Consider the following 23,389-nt stretch of genomic DNA (forward strand, 5'->3'; position numbering starts at 1 on the left):
GTCTATTTTGCATAAAAAACAGTCATTGCTAACTCTTGTTATTAAAGTTTACTTCCTATTTTATTTTGCCTGCAGAATACTTCAAATTTCTCAAGTGATTTCAATTTACGGATGTCAAGCTGCCTCCTTAGGATTGATTAATTTAACCTCAGACATGTGGCAGATCTAGACCGAGCACATCATCAAGTTGTGCCTCGGAAAGCTACAGCGTTGGGTGTGGCAAAATCCTAAACTAGCACTGACCGGGCTCCACCAGCCATATGGCACCTTCCCTGCCGCAGGGTGTACAGCGGGGTATGACCCTACGTGAGGATTGCTCTTGGCAAGACCCACGTTCTGACCGAGAGGAGCCAATCTCAGACGGAAGACCCAGGGATCTAACTGTGTTCAGGTCATTTGACAAACAAGAAGAAATGGGCTACATTATTCTGACCTCAACTCCTGACCCACTGATTGTCAGACTTCATGAGGCATTTCTTTCCCTCGCCGCCTTCTACGAAGTAATGTTTGAGGAGACATTAGGTTAAAAGTAACCAGCGAACGATTTATAACAGGCACCTGCATTAGGTTTCTATTATTTGCCTAAAGACTCCTAATAGTTTTCAATTTGAAAAGGAAATGGAGCAGGGGAAAGGAAATTGGGGAGCTGTGTCAGCATACTGGCTGGATCCTGGCTAATGCCGTGTTGACGGGAACAGCTGGGAGAGCGGGAAAGGAAATCACCACATTTTATTTTCAAAAATTCTGCCAATTAACTAGTTGCATCGTGGAACAAAAATAAATGACACACTGTCTTTGATCATAGATTCAATCTAATGATCTGGTGATGTAATGAGTCCTTCTGGTGCTCTGCTGAAAGCCTGAGCGCCCGGCGGGGTCTATAGGCAGGGTCTCCTCTCACAGCCGGGCAGGGGCGACCTCGACCCCACTAATGTTCATTTTTTGTGTGTCAGTGACAGTCCAGACTTTCACGTCAGAGCTGAGCCGCTGAAAAGAAAATGGGTTTTATTATAAGCCATTTTCAGTTTGCTGACACCAGTGGTGGGATTCACGTCAGCTATTCTGGACAACTAGAGTTTAGACGTCTGTAGCTGAGCTAATTGCTGTAGACTCTCTTGATAGTCAACGGAGAGGTGATTCATCTAGCCTATTGTAGATATTTGCTTTTGGATAGTCTGAATTACACCTCAGTTTCTCTTCATGAACTCTGAAGACCTGTAGACAGCCAGCAGAAGTACAGCGTCCTGTGGACAGCTGCTTGCGGGCAGATTTCTCTCATTGTAAGGAATCAAATACCATGTGCAAATCAAAACTCCCCACGTCACAAGAATCAAAACTCCCCACATCACAAGATGGCAAGCAGAGCAAATCAAGTGCCTTTAAAATCTGTTTTTTTCTGATGTTTATACTTTTTGAGGTATTTTTTTCATTTTTTTTCCCCACACAATTAAGGATAATTGTTTGTATTAATGTTAATATATTCATGGATGGTCATATTGCCTTGAGCTGGGCTATTACGCACATAAAACAAACAATGCTGTCTTCCCTATATGATCTTCCCAAACATCAGTCTTGCAGCCACAGAGCTGGCAATAGAAATGATTCAGAAAGACGCTGACAGAAGAGACAGTAAGCAAGAAAAAATATGAAGGTTTGCTCAGCAAATAAGTTGGATATGGAGCACTGGCTGACGTCTTATGGACTACAGTTATGAGCTGTGCTTTTAAGTCAGTCGTGGCCATAAACGCAAACTGTCTACACCCATCTGCTTGGAGACACAGCTCTACCAATAAAACCAGAGAGTTTTGGCTAGTCTAATCAATGTTTCCACTGACTTTAATAGAGTTACTCTCACTTCTGGTGTGCTATGATCATTAAGACCTTCCATAATACAGAATTTGTAGCCCTGCATATTTATGCGTTGGAAAAGGAAAATCAAAATCACTAGGTAATTGCAAGAGGTGTTGACTGTTAACGTGCAATCAGAAAACTGCTTTTGCTGACACGAAATCTGAACCACACCGGTTGTATATGGGAGAACTTCTGTGAAATTCAGTGAGCTTAATTCACATTGAGCAGGATGGAGTCTGCAAATGCTAATGCCGGCGTACAACTGGGATCACACTTCGGCTTCTCAGCAGCTGGCACGACACGTAGAGAAACACCAGTCAGCGTGCAAGCATCTATTTCGCTGCATGTATTAGACCCTGCTAGCGGTAATGAAATCTATCTTCTTTTCCAACGTGACACCGTGATGACAACTCATTGCTTGGAATATATGCATTTTAAATTAGAAAAAATAATCAGAAAAATCAGGTTTGATTAATTAAAAAAAAAACACCACCTCTTTTATTGGGTTGGAGACAACTGACACAAAATCCTATGCAGTAAAAAGGAAAGCCAGAAATAATGATAGTGTAACATCAGCCCTTGTGAATAATTCATGGGGTACAATTTCATGTTATTTTAAATGGTGCTGCTTCTTTCTCTGATAAGCAATAATTTTATGCTCTTTCTTTACCTTTTTTAACAAATCAGTCAAAAGGATTGTCTATTGTTATCTGCAAAAAGTGTATTTGGAATAATTTTCAAGGCAGTTAATAGACCTCTGATCACAGAGGAGTGTTGATTTTTTTTTTTTTTTTTAATACCCTCTACTCATAGCCGAATAAGTTCAGGTTTCCATTTCAGGTTTGTTTAGGGAAGGAAAATTTCTTGATGTTACATAGCACTGACAAGTCCCGCATTATTTTCTGTTATCTTCTTTCCTGGCAGCTCTACCACATCCTTAGGATGGTTTTAATTTTGTAATAAGAGACAGTCAAGACATGAAGCAGTGATGGTGGAAAAGCTGCCTGTGGGGACACACCGTGGGCACAGTCCTGCACCCCACTGCCCCCAGGCGGGTCCTGGAGCTGGTGCAGAGCCCTGCGAGGGACCGCGCCGCCAGGCTGTGGGCTGTGCTCGCCGCCCGGGCTGTGGGCAATGTCCCACGCAAAATACTTCTGCAAAAGAGGTGAAGAGCTCTTCTCCCCCTCTCCTCCCTGAAAAAAAAAGCAGGAAAAGGACACGTTTCCCCGAAAAGGAGTTGAAACAGTTGTCCCTGTTTGTTGAGGCTTGCACAGGGGTAGGTTTATGGTTAGAAGTGAGGGATGTGTTTACCCAGGTCCATCAGTCCGGGGTCTCTCCATTTGGGGATGCATCTACAACCCTCGTCTTTTCTGAGGTTTGAAGAGGAGTGAAATGAAGATGCAGGTGGGAGGAGGGAGCTGAGGGTGTGTTGCACAGCGTACCCTGCCCTTCAGCTCCAGCGTAGAATACGCGCTCCTGTCACAGGCAGCTCTGCTGTCCCCAGCTCCCCAGCACGGACAACAAAAACACACTCGCAACTCCCCCAAAAAACAGTATGTAGCCATAAGACAAGAAGTGTGGAAGGCAGGCATGATTAACAGTATGCATATAGCTATTAACAGCAAGCATTCATTTGCCAGCCATAAAGACTGTGCTGTAGCTGAGTCCGTTCCCCCCAACCTGCCCAGTTTCTGCTGTACCAGAGGTGGTGACTGTGATCACTTTAGCGACAAATGGGAGTTTGGGACTGCAGTGAGCACCCTGGCTGCATCCCATAGCTCACAACTGGGTGTCCCGAGGAGCAGCCCTGAGGTGGATGGGAGCAGCTGATTTGAAGAAGTGGCTGAAGAAAAAAGCGGGAAGGAAGAAGCATATTAAGGGCTTATGAATTGTAATAGCAGAAGTCGGAAAGGCAAATACACAGCTAGCACATATTAGGGATAAAGAAATTGCTAACAGTGAGGTTAAAGATATTTAGCAGTATAAATGGAATGTGGACTTGAAATGCTGGAGTTGCGCAGGGATTTCTTTTCCTGACGTCAAACTGTGGGTTATGTGAAAGTGAATATATTGTATTTCTGTGGGAAGAGAGGGTGTAGAAGGAGCCTCTGAGAGCCTTGTGTTTTCTTCCTTTATTAATGTGTTGGGTAATCCTGCCTCTGACTGCGCTGCCTGGGGAAGGCTATTCTCTGCAGTGCTCTTCATCTTCGTCAGTGAAGAAGCAGGGGCAGAGGCGCAGTGCCCTCTACCCTGATCTCTGATCCCTCTGCGCAGGGTATTGTCTGAGAGCGGCCGTGCCTCTCCTTTCACAGCCAGGCACGGGAAACTTCCCCCAGTACCGCGGGCTGTTTCTTTGTGAACAGATTCCAAATTCAGTTCCTCCGGAAGAAAAATCCCTTTCCGACACAAGCCAGTTTTGAACTGCTCGATCAGATCGTCGGATGCCTGAAAAAAGACTCTTGCACTAATCCATTTTGCAAGATGTTTCCAAGCAGGTCTTTCCAGTAAGTCTCGTTCACAGGAAGAATTTCCCAGCCCAGAAAAGAATGGAGGTTGCCAAAGTGGAGGTGAATCAGGTGGTGAGAATTATCAACAATGAGCTCCGTTAGACTAGAATGGTCTCCCAAAGCAGTGTTGCAAGCCCCATTGCTAATTGATTCATTTAAATCTAGACCGGAAAAAGCACTCGGGAATGCACCGCGGGGAACAATCTTGCACTTGCAGGGAAATGGACTGGATGACTTAGTGGTCTTTCCCAGTTCTAATTTCTATGGTCCATTTCCCTCCTCCCCTTAGCAGACAGAAAGGACGAAATCCCATCAGCTTTTCTTCCGAGGAGCGTGGAAGGAGACAGTGCTGTGTTTGCAAGCACCATTCCCCTTCCCTTCCCTTCTCTTCCTCAATGTGGGCTTTGCAAATCTGGAGGGGGAGATGGGATGGTCAGCCCAGGCTCCTGCATGCTTTATTCCCATACTAAATCCACAAGGATTTTTTTTTTTTTTTAAACGTAAATTCATAGTGGCAGAATCAATGTTATCTGAGCGTCCTTTCCTTTCGTGTGAGTTGGAACATTGCTTTCCTCCTCAGGAACAGAGCTCTGTTGGGGCTTACAGACAATTACTAATTTTAAAACAGGACTGAACTGCACTTTTCCTGCCAGGTCCTGAGTCCATATGTCTGTCTTATATTTTTATCTTATAAATGCTATGCCACTGATAGCTGAGCATTAAGTAAATTGACAGTCTTCTACGCTAGATCCTTAATTGCAGTGAGAAAGGATGAAATCCTCAATGTGGATTTTGGCAGATAAGTACAGGAGGAACTTATTCCTTTCTCTTTTTTTTTTTTTCTTAAGTGTACTTGCATTTATCTTCTTATGTGTTTTACCAGGTCAGTAAAGTGAAAGCAAAGCCTTTATTCACCCAAGAAACTTCAGTTTTTAGGATGAGATGCACTGTTTGTATTGAGACTGGGACAGTTTCCAGTTTGGCTTATCACAGAGCAGAATGAAAGTCTGAACCTTCCAGCTCCTTGCTTCACACACTTAGGGATGGAAACAGAAGTGCCTATTTTTCATTTACATGTTTTATGTTAATTATTATAACCATCGTTGTGGCCAATGCAAATATATATGACACAAAGCCAGGGCCTCGCCTGCATCCAGGTTTTGAGAGGTGTCAGTTATTATTCCAATCAGAAATATTCTTTAAACAGCGAGAACCTAAGTCCAGAGACTGTAAATGGCCTGGGATAAAAGGCTCAGCATCGGAGAAGAGGTAGCTGCTCTGCAATGGAAACCAGAACAGCCAGTGGGCACAGTGGGGAAGAAGACGTTCGCCTCTGGAGCTGCCCAGAAAGCACCAGTAAGAACTGCTGAAGACAGCTACAGCTTGTGCAGCAGGTGGAAAATGGGGGCTCAATTCCCTTCCCAGGCTGGGTCATTCTCCCGTGGAGCACCTGAAACTGCTGAGATGGAGGGGTGTTTCCCCTGTTCCTGCTGATCCCGTGCTACCAAACAGCTCAGTTTGTTCCTGCTGATCCCGTGCTACCAAACAGACGGAGTTTGGTTAGCCAATAGCAGCAGTGAGGGGCTGTGTGATGGGCTGGTTGGGGTGCCCACCTCCAAAAGTGAAACCCTGGTTCTGTACTTTCTCCCAACTGGTGTATGCATTTTATCTAAGTTCCATTTAGTGTAAAATATATAATCAGGCCTGGACAGATGACCTTGAACCTGTTTTTCCCCACTCTGTGCAAGTACAGCAGGCTACAGGGCTGCGTCCCATCTCATATTTTCTGTTTCTAAATAATGTATCTTGCGCTATTTTCTGTTCCTTAGCAATGATTTAACAAAAGAGATGAAGAAACACCCACCACTGCTCTTACAGAGGGAGTGCTTGCAGTGCCTAAGCCTGGATTTTAAAAGAAGCGATGAACCTGGTGGAGCCACAGTTCCAACTGCAAAACCTCAGCCGTCCTTTGAGTGGAAATTTGGAAACCTAAATCTGTTGGGCTGCAGGGATCCTAGTCTGTCCGTTATAGGTCCACATTACAAAATCCAGGAATAGAGTTGCAGCTGTGGAAAAGAGATGCTCTTATGGTGTTCAAAATTATTTAGAGAGAATACAAAGATTATTGGTTTAAGGTTTATAACACGACGAAAACAGATTTCTGAGAGTGACATACATGGTTTCTAACTACATATCTATTTACCTATTTTAAAATATTTTGAGAAAACCTGTCATCTGGTGGTGATGTGTCAACCTGGGCACAGGTAAGAAATGGATAATGTTTCCAGGAATGTCACATGATTTTCTGCCACATCCTTAAGAGCATCAGGCAACAGAACGTGAAGAGACCTCATGAGATTTTAAAAAGCATGTCAGCAATTGGGCACCCAATTTCCATCTTGGGAATCTAAGTCTCATCGAAACCCTGAGTCTCACTGGGACCATGCTTTTAGCATCCATCTTACTATGCAAATAGGACCCAAGAGCCTAAATTAATCCTGTAACTCTCTTCTTGAAGGGGTTTTCCCCTAGGCACTAATCTGTAAATTATTCACAGTTCCTCTAAGTGGTTTGGCTACTTGAATCCCACCTGAGATGGAGCCGATTGATACTCTACATAGGGCCTGAATTTTCTACTGTACTTTATTACTTTACAACTTTTCTATTTAAATTAAGGATCAGAAATCAATTGGCCTTCAATATTCCTGACTGTACTTAGGTGTCAGGCTTTATGAGTCTTAATATGACTGTAAAGATCCATTGAGACATATTGTCAACTTTGCTTTTTTCTGTTATTCCACTTAGCGATGATTAAGATCTGTTCCATGAGATATGGATGATAATTTCTCATCTTTTATCACAGCATGAAATTGCTATTTAGGGCTCTTTTGTCCGGTTCATCTTTATTTCATACAAGATAACCGAGAAGACCTCCTAGTTTGCTCTTAACATCAAAATGATTGTCAGCCTAAAAAAAAAAGAGATAGAAGAAGAGAGAAAATTGAAGTGAGAAATCAACTCATAACCTTTTTCTATGAATGCCACGCTCCTGTGAAAAGGACTGAACTTTTTTAATGCTTCATTTTTAACAGAAAGCATGACAAAAAGTTCCTATCAGTATTTAAACTGCTAAGATTTGTCAAACACAAATGGGAAAATAGTGTTTAAATAGCAGTCTCATTTTGTCCATAATGATTATGGGAGTTTGTTTTTTTTTTTTTTTTCCCGAAAAAGGACCTCGGCAATAATAGCTCATGTCTGCACTGAGTGACGGGAATTCTTTACTGTGTCCAGTGATTTCAGGTAGAGCACAAATGTATGCCTGTATCGGCTCAGAGCTGGAAAAGGCAAACTCTGTGGTGTAAATAAACACTGCGAATGCTGCCTGGCTAGAGATGGCATCACTTAGTGTGCAGCTCACACCTCCGCCTCCCACCTCGTGCTGCCCTGGGCTGGGGCCAGGCGCTCTCTCCTCGATGACCCACGCACTGGTAAAGCCACCTGCCCTGCCCGGTGACCGGTGGTGGGACCATGCTCTTCGCCAAGCCTTGCAAGAGTTGCTTCTCGCCAGTTGCTCCTCAGCCTCCTGTCACCCGCTAATCTGTGACTCCGTGCATCAGGGATGGAGGTACGTGACAGTACTGTGGTTTTGCATTTGTTGACATGTGTTAGAAAATATTAGCTTCCTTGCCCTTGATGTTGTCCAACTGTATCGACTGGCCTAATAATAATAACAAAAATTATTTCTCCCTGCAAACTTCTCAATAAAAAGGTACATCAGGTCAAAATAAGATGTCCAAATTGCACCTGAGAGACAGAGTCACGTAGGAAGGGGGTGAGCTGGTAGGTTACCTGAATCTGTGACATCAAGAAACTTTATGTCCATCTATTGTTGCACACCCCGAAATGAAATATTGGTTGACACTGGCCAACAGCCAAACACTCACCCAGCCTCTTGCTCACTCCCCTCTCCTGTGGGACTGGGAGAAAATATGCTCTTCATCAGCTGGGGACAGCTATCCTGCCTATGTCCCCTCCCAGCCCCTTATCCACCACCAACCTACTTGCTGCGGATGGGGACTGGAGCGAGCGAGAAAGTCTTGTCACTTTGCAAGTACTGTCCAGCAATAGCCAAAACATTGGTGTTATCAACTGTGTTTTAGCCACAAGTGCACAACACTATGAGGAAAGTTAACTCCATCCATCACATGCCTGGATATGCATGTTCTGAAGTGATGGTTTGTATTTGACATGATGTTATCCAGACTGTCTTTTCCACACATGAAACGACGTTCTTAATTCACCATATGTGAACCCATCATATCTTCCGAGAAGTCAGGAGAAACACTGTGGATGATCAGTACGCAATAAAACTTAGGTCTTCGTATTAATACTATGCTACAATAACAAGTATACTTATTGTTCTACTTAAAGATATTCTGCGGGAATATGGCTTGCTGTACATGGAAGATTTGAATGCAATGTCTTACTTGTTAAACAATTTTTCCTAGAGTCAATCAAACAATTTTTTGATAGAACAATATTCTCTGATTGTGTTTCAATAAAATTAGAATGTGTTAGAGGACTGGCAGATTTCAAATACATTATAACTCGAGAATTGTTAAATAATTTACTTCAACCATTCCATCTTTTGAAATGTTTAGCTCAAGATCTGTTAGTTTTTGAATTATTATTATATTCAATTATTATATTACATCAGATAACAACATATCAGCTGGTATTCAGTGTGATAATTTGCTCCTACCTAGGCAGATTTTTTTAACGTTATCCTGATGTCTACTAATCAAATGTTTTGAAAACTTGCTTTCACAAAAATGCATCGAGATTTTAACTTTTCATCACAATTCAGAGCAAAGCATACCTAAATACATTGGACTGCCTGTTTTTCTGACGGGCAATTTATTACTGCCGAACATTCACAGTCAGTCAATAACATCATTTTCTACATTTTTTTCATTCTCCTACTTTGGAATTTGCCCTGGGTGCTACAGCATAAGTCAATTACAGTGCCCAAATGTAAGTCTCTTTGGTTTCCCTGGGAAACCGAAACGGCAGAAAAAATGTCAGAGTTCAGGAAAGAAAACCAATCTAGCTCACTTCTGTTTCGTCTGTAGAGATTTTGTATTATCTTAACAGCAGTTATCACAGAATCACATTGTGCTTTTTACCAGCTTTGTCTGAAAACTGTACAAGCACAGATAAATCTGCTTCTAGTCAGGATGACATTGAAATGAAAGTAAAAACAAATTAGTTTTTGTCTGTTATGGTTGTGTATGGTACCAAATGCAACAAGACATTACCAGATTTGTTTTTGTTGATGTCATTAGTAAATTGTTTTCAGAGATCTAAGGGGTTTTCTGCCAAATTATATGTTAAAAACACAGGAAACTGGTACGTATTTGAGTGTTTAGTGTGGAAAACCTCTCTGTGCCATCTTTGAACAGAGCATGTCGAGATCCTTGCTACCTCTGTGAATGATGGTGGGGAACAGACCACAAATCTACAACTTTAGTACCGAAAATAATGACACAAATGGCAAATGATTCGTCTTGCTGTGGTTGGCAGACATTCTCGTGCTGGAATGAACTCAAATCTTCCTGGAAAATGTACCAATATAAGGCTGCTTCTAGCTTTGAATCTTCTGTGAATCACTTTGTATCTGTGACTTTCTTTTCTAGGCTCCACAAAACCAGTAAGATATTGACAAATTGGATGGCTGTCAGATTGAAGGAATTCATAAAAGGGAATTCAAAATTAAAAAAGAAGCCCTGAGGGAAACGGTTTGCGAACATAAGTAAAACTATACTTTGTCTTAATGCTGACTAAGAAGAAATAGGAAATACCAACGTGTAAAATCTCACTAAGGGCATAGGACTCATGTAAAACCCCAGTGCGAGGACACTTTCACCCCTTCCCCAAAGAAGAGTCACAGAGAGCCCCAGCTGCCCAGCAGGACTAGCAGAGGTCTGGACGTGCCCCTTCCTTCCGCTCGCACTGCACGCACTCAGCAGCTGCGATGTTGGAAGTTATGACTCCTTTGGGTCACTTTCCTTCCCATACGGTGTGGGGTTTTATACTGTCCTTCATACGACCGTGTACTGGGTTTGCGTGGCAAGGTTTTGGTGGCATGGGGTCTACAGGGGTGGCTTCAGTCAGAAGCTGCTAGAAGCTTCCCCCATGTCCAACAGAGCCAATGCCAGCTGGCTCCAGGACGGACCCGCTGCTGGCCAAGTCTGGGCCCATCAGCGGTAGCGGTAGTGCCTCTGGGACAACATATTTAAAAAGGGGAAAAAACCGCTGTTCAGCAGCAGCCAAAGAGAGGAGTGAGAATATGTGAGAGAAACAACTCTGCAGGCACCAAGGTCAGTGAAGAAGGAGCAGGAGGAGGTGCTCCAGGTGCCAGAGCGGAGATTCTCCTGCAGCCTGTGGTGAAGACCATGGTGAGGCAAGCTTTGCCCTTGAAGCCCGTGGAGGTCCACAGTGGAGCAGATATACACCTGCAGCCTGTGGCCTGTGGAGGACCTCACACTGGAGCAGGTGGATGCCCAAAGGAGGCTGTGACCCTGTGGGAAGCCCATGCTGGAGCAGGCTCCTGGCGGGACCTGGGGCCCCATGGAGAGAGGAGCCCATGCTGGAGCAGTTTTTCTGGCAGGACATTTGACCCTGCGGAGGACCCACGCTGGAGCAGTCTGTTCCTGAAGGACTGCATCCTATGGAAAGAACCCACACTGGAGCAGTTTGTGAAGAACTGCAGCCCATGGGAAGGACTCACATTGGAGAAGTTTGTGGAGGACTGTCTTCTGTGGGACGGAACCCACACTCTGGAGCGGGGGAAGAGTGTGAGGAGGAAGGACTGGCAGAAACAACACATAATGAACTGACCACAACCCCCATTCCCCATCCCCCTGCGCCACTCGGGGAGAGGAGGTAGAAAAGTCAAGAGTGAAGTTGAGCCTGGGAAGAAAGGAGAGGTGAGGGGAAGGTGTTTTAAGATTTGGTTTTACTTCTCATTATCCTCCTCTGATTTGATCGATAACAAATTAAATTAATTTCCCTGAGTTAAGTCTGTTTTGCTTATGATGGTAATTGGTGAATGATCTCCACCTGTCCTTATCTTGACCCATGAGCCTTTCATTATCTTTTCTCTCCCCTGTCCAGCTGAGGAGGAGAGTGATAGAGTGGCTTTGGTGGGCACCTGACATCCAGCCAGGGTAAAACCACCACAGACTGCTTCTTCGGTCACATAGCAATGCGGCTTCATTGGCTCCATCATGCTTTTTAAAGCAGGTCTACACCGGGGCTAAAGGATGCAGGGACTGTACCTTGGGAAGGTAGGAATGGGATGGAATTCTTACAGGGAAAATACACACTGAGCGGAAGAAAACTGAAGAGGGACCTGAGCTGGGTACAGTCTCCCCCTTGAAAAGTGGTTAAAGCAACAGTTCTTGGCTCCTGTAACTTAGCTTCTTTAAAAAGGCATATTTAAACATTCATCCTTGTGGTCCTGCTTGCAAAGAGCTCCTCTAAATAAACTATAGCACTTTGTTTAAATCTCATTAGTACCACAGTCAAGAAATCCAACTATGAAAAGGCAGCTGCTATGCTGGGTCTAGTGTGCATCTTTCACACTCTTCCTTTTATCTTTTTTGGTACTAAATATGTCTCCTGTGTTCTACAGGACTTACACACCACATTTTTTGTTTGTACAACATTGTGTCTTTGCATTACTTAAACAATTGAAGTCTCACCCATTATTCCAGATCCTAAAGTAGCATAAAAAATAACAAATCAAAGCAGATTAAGCAAAATAATAACAAATTTAGCTGAGGAACAGTTCAGTTCCAACCAGAGGTGGAAAATACTTTTAAGTCAACTTCTTAACTTCTAAATTCAGGAGATGCTTTCTCACTCTTTTCACATCAGAAAGGAGAATAAGTTACTCTGTGCAGAACTCTTAGCTGTATTTAGTTTCCGTGGCTGGAAAAGATCCAGCAGATAATCCTATCGCCATCCTTCTGCCTCGCAATATTCACAAATGTCCCTATTGAATCTAGCTAATGTAATTATTGAAAGGAAGGAGTAAGACAAGCCCGGATGCGTTACACATGCCTTTCCCCTCTGAGCTTACCCTCTCATTTCTAAACTCAATCCACTGCTCCACGCGTCTGAGTGAGAATGAAGTTTATGGCAGCATCTCCACTGCTGACATCCTCATAAATACTGAGGTGCCCCAACTGAGATGTGCTCACAAAAAAGAAAGACTGTCTATGCAACAGTTTCATCAAATGGCTAAAGATTTCTGTATGGTATGTGTCCGTCAGTTAAGTCTTAACGGAGCACATATAAAATTTTTGCCCTGCGGATAAGGATAAGTATTTCCCAAGTTAGAGCAGAGCAAAATTAAAACTATGCATGATTTGGGTTTTGTTTCTTTTGATTGGAAAGGGAACAGGCTGAGAATTGCTCTTATTGTCTGTCTAAAACAAGGTTTGTGGTAGCCTTGTACAACAAGAACTCAGTGGTTCAAGATCTAAAAAAGCAATTAATAAATAATACAGCTTTTTATTGATAACTAAAACTACCCCATCTATTAGGAAATGCAAAATCAGGCAGGTCTGTATTTTGTCCCGTAAACAAAGCAATGTAGGGACATATTTATGAATAAATCTTTACTTCTGTTGCCAATATTTTTTGTGTGAACTTCCTTGAGGTGTAAATATTTAATGCTTCTTTTCTCTGCATTACTATTTATTTTTCTGTGTGGGAGTAAAGGCATCCTTCAATGCTGTGGACCAGGTAAATAATATATTACTTAGTCATGAAAAATGCCAAAGGAAAATAAATGAGAGCATATCTTACCTTTGGTCATCACAATGCTTGCAAGAGTTTTGTGGCGTGCATGCATGGAAGTGAAATTGTCTGTCAGCTCCTGGAACTTCTGTGCAACCATTTGGTATATGGAGTCGGCAAAATCCTGAAAGACACAGTCAGAAAGAATTTTTTCACTTTCTTTGATTGAGGCACTTGTGCGTTTCTGCAGATTAGTCACCTGCTGTCAACTGCTGAGAGGCCCCTTTTAGAATTAGACACCACCTACTCGAGCAAAGATAAAAGGAATACCTCTCTGTCGACTACCCACATCACCCTCAGAAATGGCCAAATTAACTGAATTAGAGCTAGAGACCTGTATTGACTAGGACTAGTGGTAAAGGGAGAAGATTTCAAGGCTGACTTTTTTCAGCCTCCTAGACCTTGGTCCAGAATCAGTTCACAGGAAATTTGTTGGTCCTTAAAGCATTTTATTGTCGTGAGCTGAAGAGGTGAACGTGTGTCCCACCAAACCACTTAGTTCCATGAGCCCACTGAAAAGTTCCATTAGCCCACTGAAGCCTGAGAGCTGAGCTGAGGCCTGGGTTATAGGTAAAGACCACCTACTTCTGCATTCAAGGCGAGTTTTTAATAACTCACAGCTACTGCGGTAAAATGATCAGCTCAGGAATCTGGTCTATATTTAATGCTGTCAGAGGAGTACCATGGTCCGTCTTGCTTCCACCTCAACAGACATTGGGAGGAAGGGAAGGGGAACCCCTGCTTGTACCTCCTACCAAAGATGTTGTTTGCACGAGTTCACTGGTGTGCAGTGTTGCTGAAGGACTGGTTTGCCAGGTCCCCTCCTGAGCATGGCAGCTTTGTTGAAAAGTCAAACGTGGCCATGGCTGTGTGGTCTGAACCCTCGGGTCTGAGTGCGTCCAGTCACCGGGGAGAACCTCGGGAAGCCGGTTACTGAAGCCAAGCAGGGTAAAAGGTCTAAAAGTGGATTCTGCAGACTGCGTGTGGATGAATGTGTACCTAAACCAGCTCTGGTGCTCCTGAGAACACCACTATTTGGCCCGTTTCCCTGCTGCAAAGTTTAGTATCTTTTCATTTACTTAATCTCTGCACTTTGTTTGGCACAGAGCCTTTCAAGCATACATTAGAGATAAGTCAGAGAAATGCTGTTTGTGAGCATGAGTTGTTCTTAAAGTGCTTTGCAAGTCTGAACATATAAAAGTAAGATCCAAAGGATTTACTTTTTTTTTGTTCAAGCCATATGATTTCCTGTGGGAAGCCAAGCTGTACCTACCAATCCTCCTGGGAGCAGTTCCTAGGGGCTGGATCTTACTCTGCGGTGCTGACAGGAGATGTCCTGGCATCCAGCAATCTGATTAGCCCCTGATGATCATGCCTTTGTTAGGAAAAGCGGCTCGACTAAGCAACAATTCCAGTTTTTCTCCTGGTGCTGGGCTAAGCTGCCTGGGAGAGGTCCTGGTAAAACAGGTCCCCTTGAATTCACCTGGTTGCTTTAAGTGGGTTCACGGCACACGTGGAGGAGAGGCTGAGTCTGATATTCAGCCTCCCTCACTCCAAAAGACCCAGAGCCACACAGAAATAAGGAAATGTATTTAAGAAGATTATATCCATTCTTTTTTTTTTTTACCCAAACTGTTAATTTCGATGAAAACATGTTGGCAAAACCACAGTATTTTAAATTGGGGGAACATAGAGCTACTTTTCAGAGGAAAGAAGATTCTAATTCACAAATATCAGTAACACTACTGCCACTGAGAACCTCTGTGGGCTGTACACCATATGCTTCTACAGTTGCAGAAAGTCAGCTTAATTTTTAAACATTATTATAGCAAATGTAAAAAATACAATTAAATAAAACATAACAACAAAGAGGCAACACCTTTTTAATAAAACCTGGAATATTTTTTTCTATGGACAATCCTTGCAAGTGATTGCAATCTGCTTGAATAGGATTTCTTTGACATAATAATAATAATAATTTTTCTTTGTTTTGCTAAATGCAGCTTTCCAAGGTATTGCTCTGGGAGCAAACCATTTGCCCAAAAAGACAGTTTAAACAACATAGAATAAAATATGCTGGTTTGTTCCAAAAGAAGGGGAGAGGCACGTAAACCCTTTCTGGGAGATGCATGCAAAACCCTACACTAGAATTAGATGAAAACTAAGAAAAATTATCAAGAACAGTTTGACAGTTCCTAAATGGAATTTCACTTCGACTGCGTTTATACCTCTTCTAATCTAATTGTCCACAACCACCATGTGAGCAAAGTATTGCTCACACAGAGCTTCTGAAGGATGAATTTTGGGTCAATTCTCATTTGTCAAGCATCAAGGCACCCTTGTGATATAAATGCAATTATAGTCACTTTACAGATGAATGAATGAAGGCACTAAAAAGGTGAGGGACTGGTCCAGGGGAATAGCATGGAGCTGGGCACAGCCAGGTGTTCTGATTTCCTGATGCTCTGGCTAAGTGCTCAGCACTGGAACACTGCCCGTCTTTCATAACATGAAAGTTTGCTCCTAAACTTGTTTTCCCTACTGAAGAGTGACTTCATCCATAACGGAAAACCAAAGTGTATTTGCAGGACTGATATAACTGGGTCCCATATGGTGGACTGAAAATCTGATCAGCTTTATTTAGACTAGAAATAAAGAAAAAAAAAAAAAGAGTATCTCAATAAAACTATCTGCACCATCATTTAAAAAAAGAATCAAATCATAAATTTCATCTCCTGCAGTACTGCAGTCCAATCCATGCCTGCACTTCTAGAGTACCCTCCAAATCTGCATCCCAGGGCATTTTGTGCTCATTAAGAGTTAATTAGCTTAGAGGCACATACAATTCCTACAAGAATCGTTTTAAAAATGCTAAATAGAACAAATAACTTTTAACTTTGGATTTAGAAATCCCCACAGTCAGAGCTTTCTTTACTTCATTTGGCAGTAGGTTCCAAAGCCAGAGAGCAAAGAGACTCACTAAAGGCAAAATAACGACATGACTTCAGATAACATTGGGGACGATAAGGAATTCGGCATTCGCTGATCTCAAGGAGTGACCTGGGACATTAAAGAACAGCAAATCCATTAAATGTGAAGCCTCTTAGCTAAAATAAGTCAGGCGAATATTTTTCGTCCTGAATCCATTGCCTAAAAGGATGCCAGTGAAATTAATAGAAGCAAAGGAGTGACAGACATGAATACATGTAGGATGCAGAAAAACAACTAGAAACATAGTGTCTAATCAGAGAGGTCATTTACACACTTCACATTGCCCCAGGTTTTCAAATGGGTATTTCAAAGTACAATGGAAAAGCGGAAAAGGAGCAGTATATTTTTGCAGGTGGAATAAAATAAAAGGTCAATAGATGCATGGCTCAGCCCTGTAAGGGATTTGATACCCTGAGGACTGATGCATGTAATGCAGTGTAATTGCAGGGCACTGAATAATCCATCCTTGAATGGTTGGCCCACTGGCAGAGCTGGGTATGGGGTTAGATTTCTGACCTATACCCGTAAGTTACAAGCGGGGTAGAGTGCTGCCTCCCTCTCTAACACATGCCAGAGCTGCTGTTCGGCCTCATCCACTCGTGCGCTGAAATCACTGACAGCATTTCCGCCTATACAGAGTCTTTAGACTTGATTTCAGTGCTTTTACAAAGACAAAACTGGTTACAAATACATCTAATGCATACAGGGCAGATACGGTGGAGATGAGCTGGTACATCTACCCCTGCTCAGTTTTGAACCATGGATTTCATTCCAGAGGTTTTCTTGCTTCACTATTAAACAATAATCCTTGGCTATTAAAAGATACGTATTCAGATGATTATTCTTGATGGGTTATAAACCAGAAAAATCCTACTACTGATGGCTATTGTGAGCCTCGTTGAACTTTTGGGATACAGGCTAGACTGTGTTGTCTGCCATCAGAAATAATTTAAAAACCATGCACAATAGAAACGATTCTTTTGTTATTCTCTATTATCAAAAGAATTAATCTCAGAGAAAAGTTGTGTTTGGTGATGCCACAGTTCCTAATGCCAGATATGAGTGAAAATAAAAGTCTCCATCTGGAGTATATACAAGAGCCAAATACATCTTGGCAGCTTCTGAACAACTATCAGGTCGGTAGTAGAAAAAGGGAAAATTTCAGAAGATGGGGGAAAGAAAAAAAATATAAACATTCCTTGTGAAAGAGAAATTCAGTGGATTTAATTGAGCTGCATGCAATTGCACTGATCATCCAAGGGCAAAGAAATAGCAGCTTGGGGCAAGGGGAAAGGAAAGAAGAAAATAAAAAAATATGGACAGACCCAATTCCGAAATTTTTTACCAAGGCGCACAAGAGAATAAACGCTTAAATACTGTTTGAGTGCTGGACCTAGGAGGGACTTATGCTTAGGGGTTTAATCCCCTTGGAAAACTGGGGTCTGATGCAAAACGCCATGTAGCCAGTGGAAGTATGCCTGAACCAAAGATGTTCCAGATAAGAATCAACTGGCAAGGCTGAGAGTTCAAGCATGCCCATGCCATGGCCAGGCAGCGCGACCTTGGCCATGCCGGGCAACCTCAGCCATGCTGGTTTTGCCTGCATGTTGGGAGGAAAAAACACAACTCTCCAGAAGAACTGACCTTCCAGGTGATGAGTATCTTCCAAATCCCCTGCTTTGGTTCCCCTGATACCAAATCTTAGCGTTCACATGTCCTCACTTAGATTTTTCTGTGCAAACATTTGTCTCAGAGAAAACTTCTTTGAGATCAAAACTTTGCTCAGTCTTACTAATACAGTCAGTGATATGAGCAAGGCAAATAAGACTGCTACACCCACACCAAGGGGCAAATCTGCTCTTGGTTGCACTCACAGAGTCACAGAATGATAGCGGTTTGAAGGGACTTCTGGAGATCATCCAGTTCAATCCCCCTGCCAGAGCTAGTTCACCTACAGCAGGTTGCACAGGATGGTGTCCAAGCGGGTTTTGAATGTCTCCAGAGTCAGAGACTCCACCACTTCTCTGGGCAGCCTGTTCCAGTGCTCTGCAACCCTCAAAGTAAAGAAGTTCCTCCTCATGTTAAGATGGAACTTCCTATGTTCAAGTTTGTGCCCATTACCTCTTTCCTATCACTGAGCACCACTGAAAACAGATTGGTCCCATCCTCCTGGCACCCTCCCTTTAAGTATTTATAAGCATTGAAAAAGATTCCCCCTCAGTCTTCTTTTCTCCAGACTAAAAAGACCCCAGTCCCTCAGCCTTTCCTCATAAGAAAGATGTTTCTGTCCCCTAATCATTTTCATAGCACTTTGCTGGACCCTCTCCAGCAGATCCCTGTCTTTCTTGAACCAGGGAGCCCAGAACTGGACACAGTACTACAGATGTGGCCTCACCAGGGCAGAGTAGAGGGGGAGGATGACCTCCCTCGACCTGCTGGCCACAATCTTCTTGATGTACCCTGGGATGCCATTGCCCTTCTTGGCCACAAGGGCACATTGCTGGCTCCTGTTGTCCACCAGGACTCCCAGGTCCCTTTCCACAGAGCTGCTTTCCAGCAGGTGAGCCCCCAACCTGTACTGATGCATGGGGTTATTCCTCCCCAGGTGCAGGACCCTACACTTGCCTTTGTTGAATTTCATAAGGTTTCTCTGCCCAATTCTCCAGCCTGTCCAGGTCACACTGTAAGGCAGCACAGCCTTCTGGCGTGTCAGCCACTCCTCCCAGTTTTGTGTCATCAGCAAACTTTCTGAGGGTACACTCTAGCCCTTCATCCAGGTCATTGATGAATATACTGAACAGGACTGACCCCTGGGGAACACCACTTACTACAAGACCTCCAATTAGACTCTGCGCCACTAACCACAACCTTCTGAGCTCTATCTGCCAGCCACTGTTCAATCCACCCCACTGTCCTTTCATCTAACCCACACTTCCTAAGCTTGCCTGTGAGGATGAAGTGGGAGATGGTGTCAAAAGCCTTGCTGAAGTCAAGGTAGACAACATCCACTGCCCTCCCCTCATCCACCCATCCAGTCACCCCATCATAGAAGACTATCAAGATCAGTCAGACATGACTTCCTCTTGGTGAATCCATGTTGACTACTTCCAATAACCTTCTTTTCCTCCAGATGCTTTGAGATGATGCCCAGAATGAGCTGTTTCATCATCCTTCCAGGGATGCAGGTGAGGCTGACTGGCCCGTAGTTTCCTGGGTCTTCCTTCTTGCCCTTTATGAAGACTGGAGTGACATTGGCTTTTCCTCAGGCACCTCACCTGTTCTCCAGGACCTTTCAAAGATGATGGAGAGTGGCCCAGCAATGACTTCTGCCAGCTCCCTCAGCAATCACGGGTGCATCCCATCAGGACCCATGGACTTGTGGATATCCAGTCTACTTAACTGACCTCTAACTTGATCCTCTTCAACCATGGGAAAGTCTTCCTTCCTCCAGACTTTCTCTGTTACCTGCAAAGTCTGGGACTCCTGAGGGCTGGCCTGAGCAGTAAAGACTGAAGCAAAGGCGGCAGTCAGCAACTCCGCCTTCTCTGCATCATCTGTCACCACGGCACCTGTCTTGTTCAACAGTGGACCCACATGTTCCCTAGTTTTCCTTTTGCCTCTGATGTACTTGAAGAAACCCTTCCTGTTGACCTTGACATGCTCTGCTGGATTTAATTCCAAGGAGGCCTTGGCTTTCCTCGCTTCATCCCTGCATACTCTGACGGCGTTCTTATGCTCTTCCCAAGTGGTCAGTCCCTTCTTCCACATACTGTAAACTTCCTTCTTCCACTTGAGTATTTTCAGAAGCTCCCTGCTCAACCATGCAGGTCTCTTGGTTCCCTTGCCTGATTTCTTGCTCCTAGGGATGCACCAATCCTGAGCTTGGAGGAAGTGATACTTAAATATCAATCAGCTCTCTTGAGCTCCCTGACCCTCTAGAGCCCTCTCCCATGGGATTTCATGACAAGATCAAAGTCAGCCCTCCTGAAGTCCAAGGTTGCAATCCTACTTGTTGTTTCATGCATACTACACTTAATCCTGAACTCTGTCTTCTCATGATCACTACAGCCAAGGCTACCCCTAATCTTAATGTCCTTCACCGGTCCCTCTTTGTTAGTCAGTACTAGGTCCAGTAGTACACCTCTCCTTGTGGGCTTCTCCACCACCTGAGTCAAAAAGTTATCATCAATACACTGGAGGAACCTCCTGGACTGTACATGCCCAGCTGTGTGGCCTTCCCAGCAGATATCAGGGTGATTGAAGTCCCCCATGAGAACCAAGGCCTGTGATTGTGAGGCGATTCTCAGCTGTCTGTAGAAGGCTTCATCAATTTCCCCATACTGATCAGGTGGACTGTAATAAACACCCACAACAGTGTCTCTCATATTACCCTGCCCCTTAATCCTTACCCACAAGCTGTGAACTTGCTCTTCATCTGCTGCCAGGGAGAGCTCAATACATTCCAGTTGCTCTCTCACATAAAGAGTGACTCCACCACCTCGCCTCGCTGGCCTATCTTTCCTAAAGAGAACGTAGCCCTCCATGACAGTGTTCCAGTCGTGAGCTATCCCACCACGTCTGAGTAATTGCAATGAGATCATGGGCCTGAGACCGCACACAGATCTCTAATTCTTCTTGTTTGTTCCCTGTGCTGTGTGCATTGGTGTATAGGCATTTCAGAGAGGCAGTTAAGCATGTAGTTTTTGCCCTAGAGGGGTGGTAGGCCTTCTGATTGTCAAAAATACTAGCACGCTGCTCCACAAGTGCTGAGCTACTACACCCAGACGCCTGTCTAGTGAGCCCAGTTACATCCCTGTCCCCCTTCGAACCTACTTTAAAGCTCTTTCAATGAGCCGCGCTAACTCTTGTCCTAGAACCCTTTTCCCCCTGCGAGATAGGCTTTTCCCATCTGTTACCAGCAGGCCTGGTGTCCTGTAAATCAAGCCATGGTCAAAGAACCCAAAGTCCTGCTGGTAGCATCAGTCTCGGAGCCAGGCATTGACCTGCTGGCTCTTCCTGTTTACCCCCGCATCATTCCCCACAGCTGGAGGGAACAGTTGTCCCTAGGCTCTGAAATCTCTCTTCATTGCCCTTGGACTTCTTACTACTTCATCACTGCCTACCTGAAAGACCAAAAGGGGATAATAATCTGAGGGCTGTACCAGGGAAGGAATTCAAGCATGAACATTCCCTAAATGCCTACTGTCACTGGTGGGAGCAACAGTTACTTGTTCAGGTGCCTGACAGAAGAAATAAAACATAAAGCTAAAATTTTCACTGGGAAAAAAAGAGTGTGAGATCCCCCAGTACTTAAAGAGCTATATTTTAACATATACAAGGAGGCTGGGAAAATGAAAAATAGATGTCATGACTATTAAAACTGCACTGTGTTGTCTGAAGTATTCATCTGTCCTTGATTACCATATCAAATTACTTGTGTTATTCACAAAGGAAAAGCAAACTTTAGATCATACCATTACAGAACCAAAAACTTTTAGTCATTTCTCAGCACTAATATTTCAAATGGTATAAATAATTAAATGTGTTCAAGTTTGCAATGGGAGTCTTCAGGGTAAAACTGACATTCAACAGGAGTAGTAAGGATATTAAAATCAATAGATTATAAAGGAGAAAGCCTTTAGTAAACATTTTCTATTGAAATCCGGTCTTAGGGTTTATAGGGTTGAAATATCAAAAAGGTTAGATTTGCATATGGATGGGAAGAAATATTCTGCTATACAGATATCACCAAGAGTTCTGTTTCTCCTGTCTCCCAAGTACCTTATTTTCCAGAAAATTACTGACATTTGGGGGGTAAATGTTGAACACGATGAACGGGGATCGGGTTGAATTAAGTTCACATCTCCCCTCACAGATAAAAGGAGATGCACACCCGGTTCTTTTTACTGGTCGAGGGGGAAACACGCACTCATTGTCAGTGGGAGTTTGCATTTTTACCTGCAGAGAACTCTCCCTGTCTAAATGGGAGGGGAGGAAAACACGGCATGCAGAATATCAATCCTGAAGCGCTGCTCCTGGTCAGGGTGTGTAGCAAATTGCTACACAACACACTTTTTCCCAGGCTTGTAAATAAGTTTGCTGTAGCTAGTTGGAGATTCATCGCTAAGTGATTGTACCCTCGAGCCAATGAATTAGTCAGGCTCTTCCCAGGTACTACATCATCTTCAAGATGCAGCCTTGAGAAGAGAAATAGCCGAGCGTCGTGGGCTGCCCTCCTCCATCAGTCTTCTAGCATCCATTTAACACCAGGAGCTCCCCCAGCACCGTGGAAAGGGCTGAACAAGGACCTAGAGGAGCGGACAGGCAGGGGGGACCTGTGGAAGGGAGGAGGGCAGCGGGCGGCAGGCAGCGGGCTGCAGGCTGGGTTCGTTCCTTGCCCTGCTTTCTAGCAGCCTCGGCGCAAACCCCGTGCTCTGCCATGAGTCCCGCTTCTCCAAAGGTAAAAGGGTACGACTTTTACCCACCCTTCAAGGGAACTGTGAGGCAAATGGCGCTGAGGGTGGTGAGACTCTCCAAGCAGGGTCATGCAAGGACTTCTGCAGCCAGACTGGACGCTGCAATCCACAACCTCTCATAACTCAGCTTTTCTTCAGCATACACAGACATTTACAGAGTATTACTCAAAGAACAAGGCACTGCCGGAGAATTCATTGTGGTTCTTTCCTTGAGATGTGCTGTAATTATTTCTCTCAGATCATAACTCCCGCAGTATTGATCATTATGTCTGGTTTTGGCTTATCCCTCAGGGCCAGCGTATATGGGCTTTGTTTTATCTTACACAGACGTGGTTTTAGTTTGTCTGGCTATATGTTTTCATTTCAGCTGACCGAGTTCGTATATCCTGTATACATCCTGATTCAGAGAGATCTTCTCATTCATGCTTCTCAGAGGGGGCTGGGCGCATGCTGCCCAGGAAGCAGCTGGGCATACGTTCCCACACTGAGCTTCTAATGAAAACTCCAGCAATGCACTTCTGACACTGAATATCCTCATGGTTTTCTTATCAAGACTGATGGGGAAGATCAACTGCTTCTATTGATTCAGTCAAAAGAATCACTTTCACCAACCCCCCCATCTGTTCATAGTCCTATTACAGATGTTTTAGCTACATATGATCCTGAGATACCATCATGAATTCCTTATTTATG

At 43.8% G+C, this 23,389-nt stretch overlaps 1 protein-coding gene across 1 annotated transcript in view; it reads right to left on the minus strand.

The window, feature by feature from the left end:
* ADARB2 (adenosine deaminase RNA specific B2 (inactive)) overlaps positions 1-23,389 on the minus strand; it is a gene marked incomplete at both ends in the record, with an annotated part of 327,918 nt that overhangs the window by 49,498 nt on the left and 255,031 nt on the right. The window contains one exon of the mRNA XM_082499565.1: positions 13,239-13,353. Within this exon, the coding sequence (XP_082355691.1) occupies positions 13,239-13,353 (115 nt within the window). The remainder of the gene's footprint in view (positions 1-13,238; positions 13,354-23,389) is intronic.

The sequence above is a fragment of the Vanellus vanellus genome (genome assembly GCF_965231255.1).
Source record: "Vanellus vanellus genome assembly, chromosome: 2".
NCBI classification, from domain to species: Eukaryota; Metazoa; Chordata; class Aves; order Charadriiformes; family Charadriidae; genus Vanellus; species Vanellus vanellus.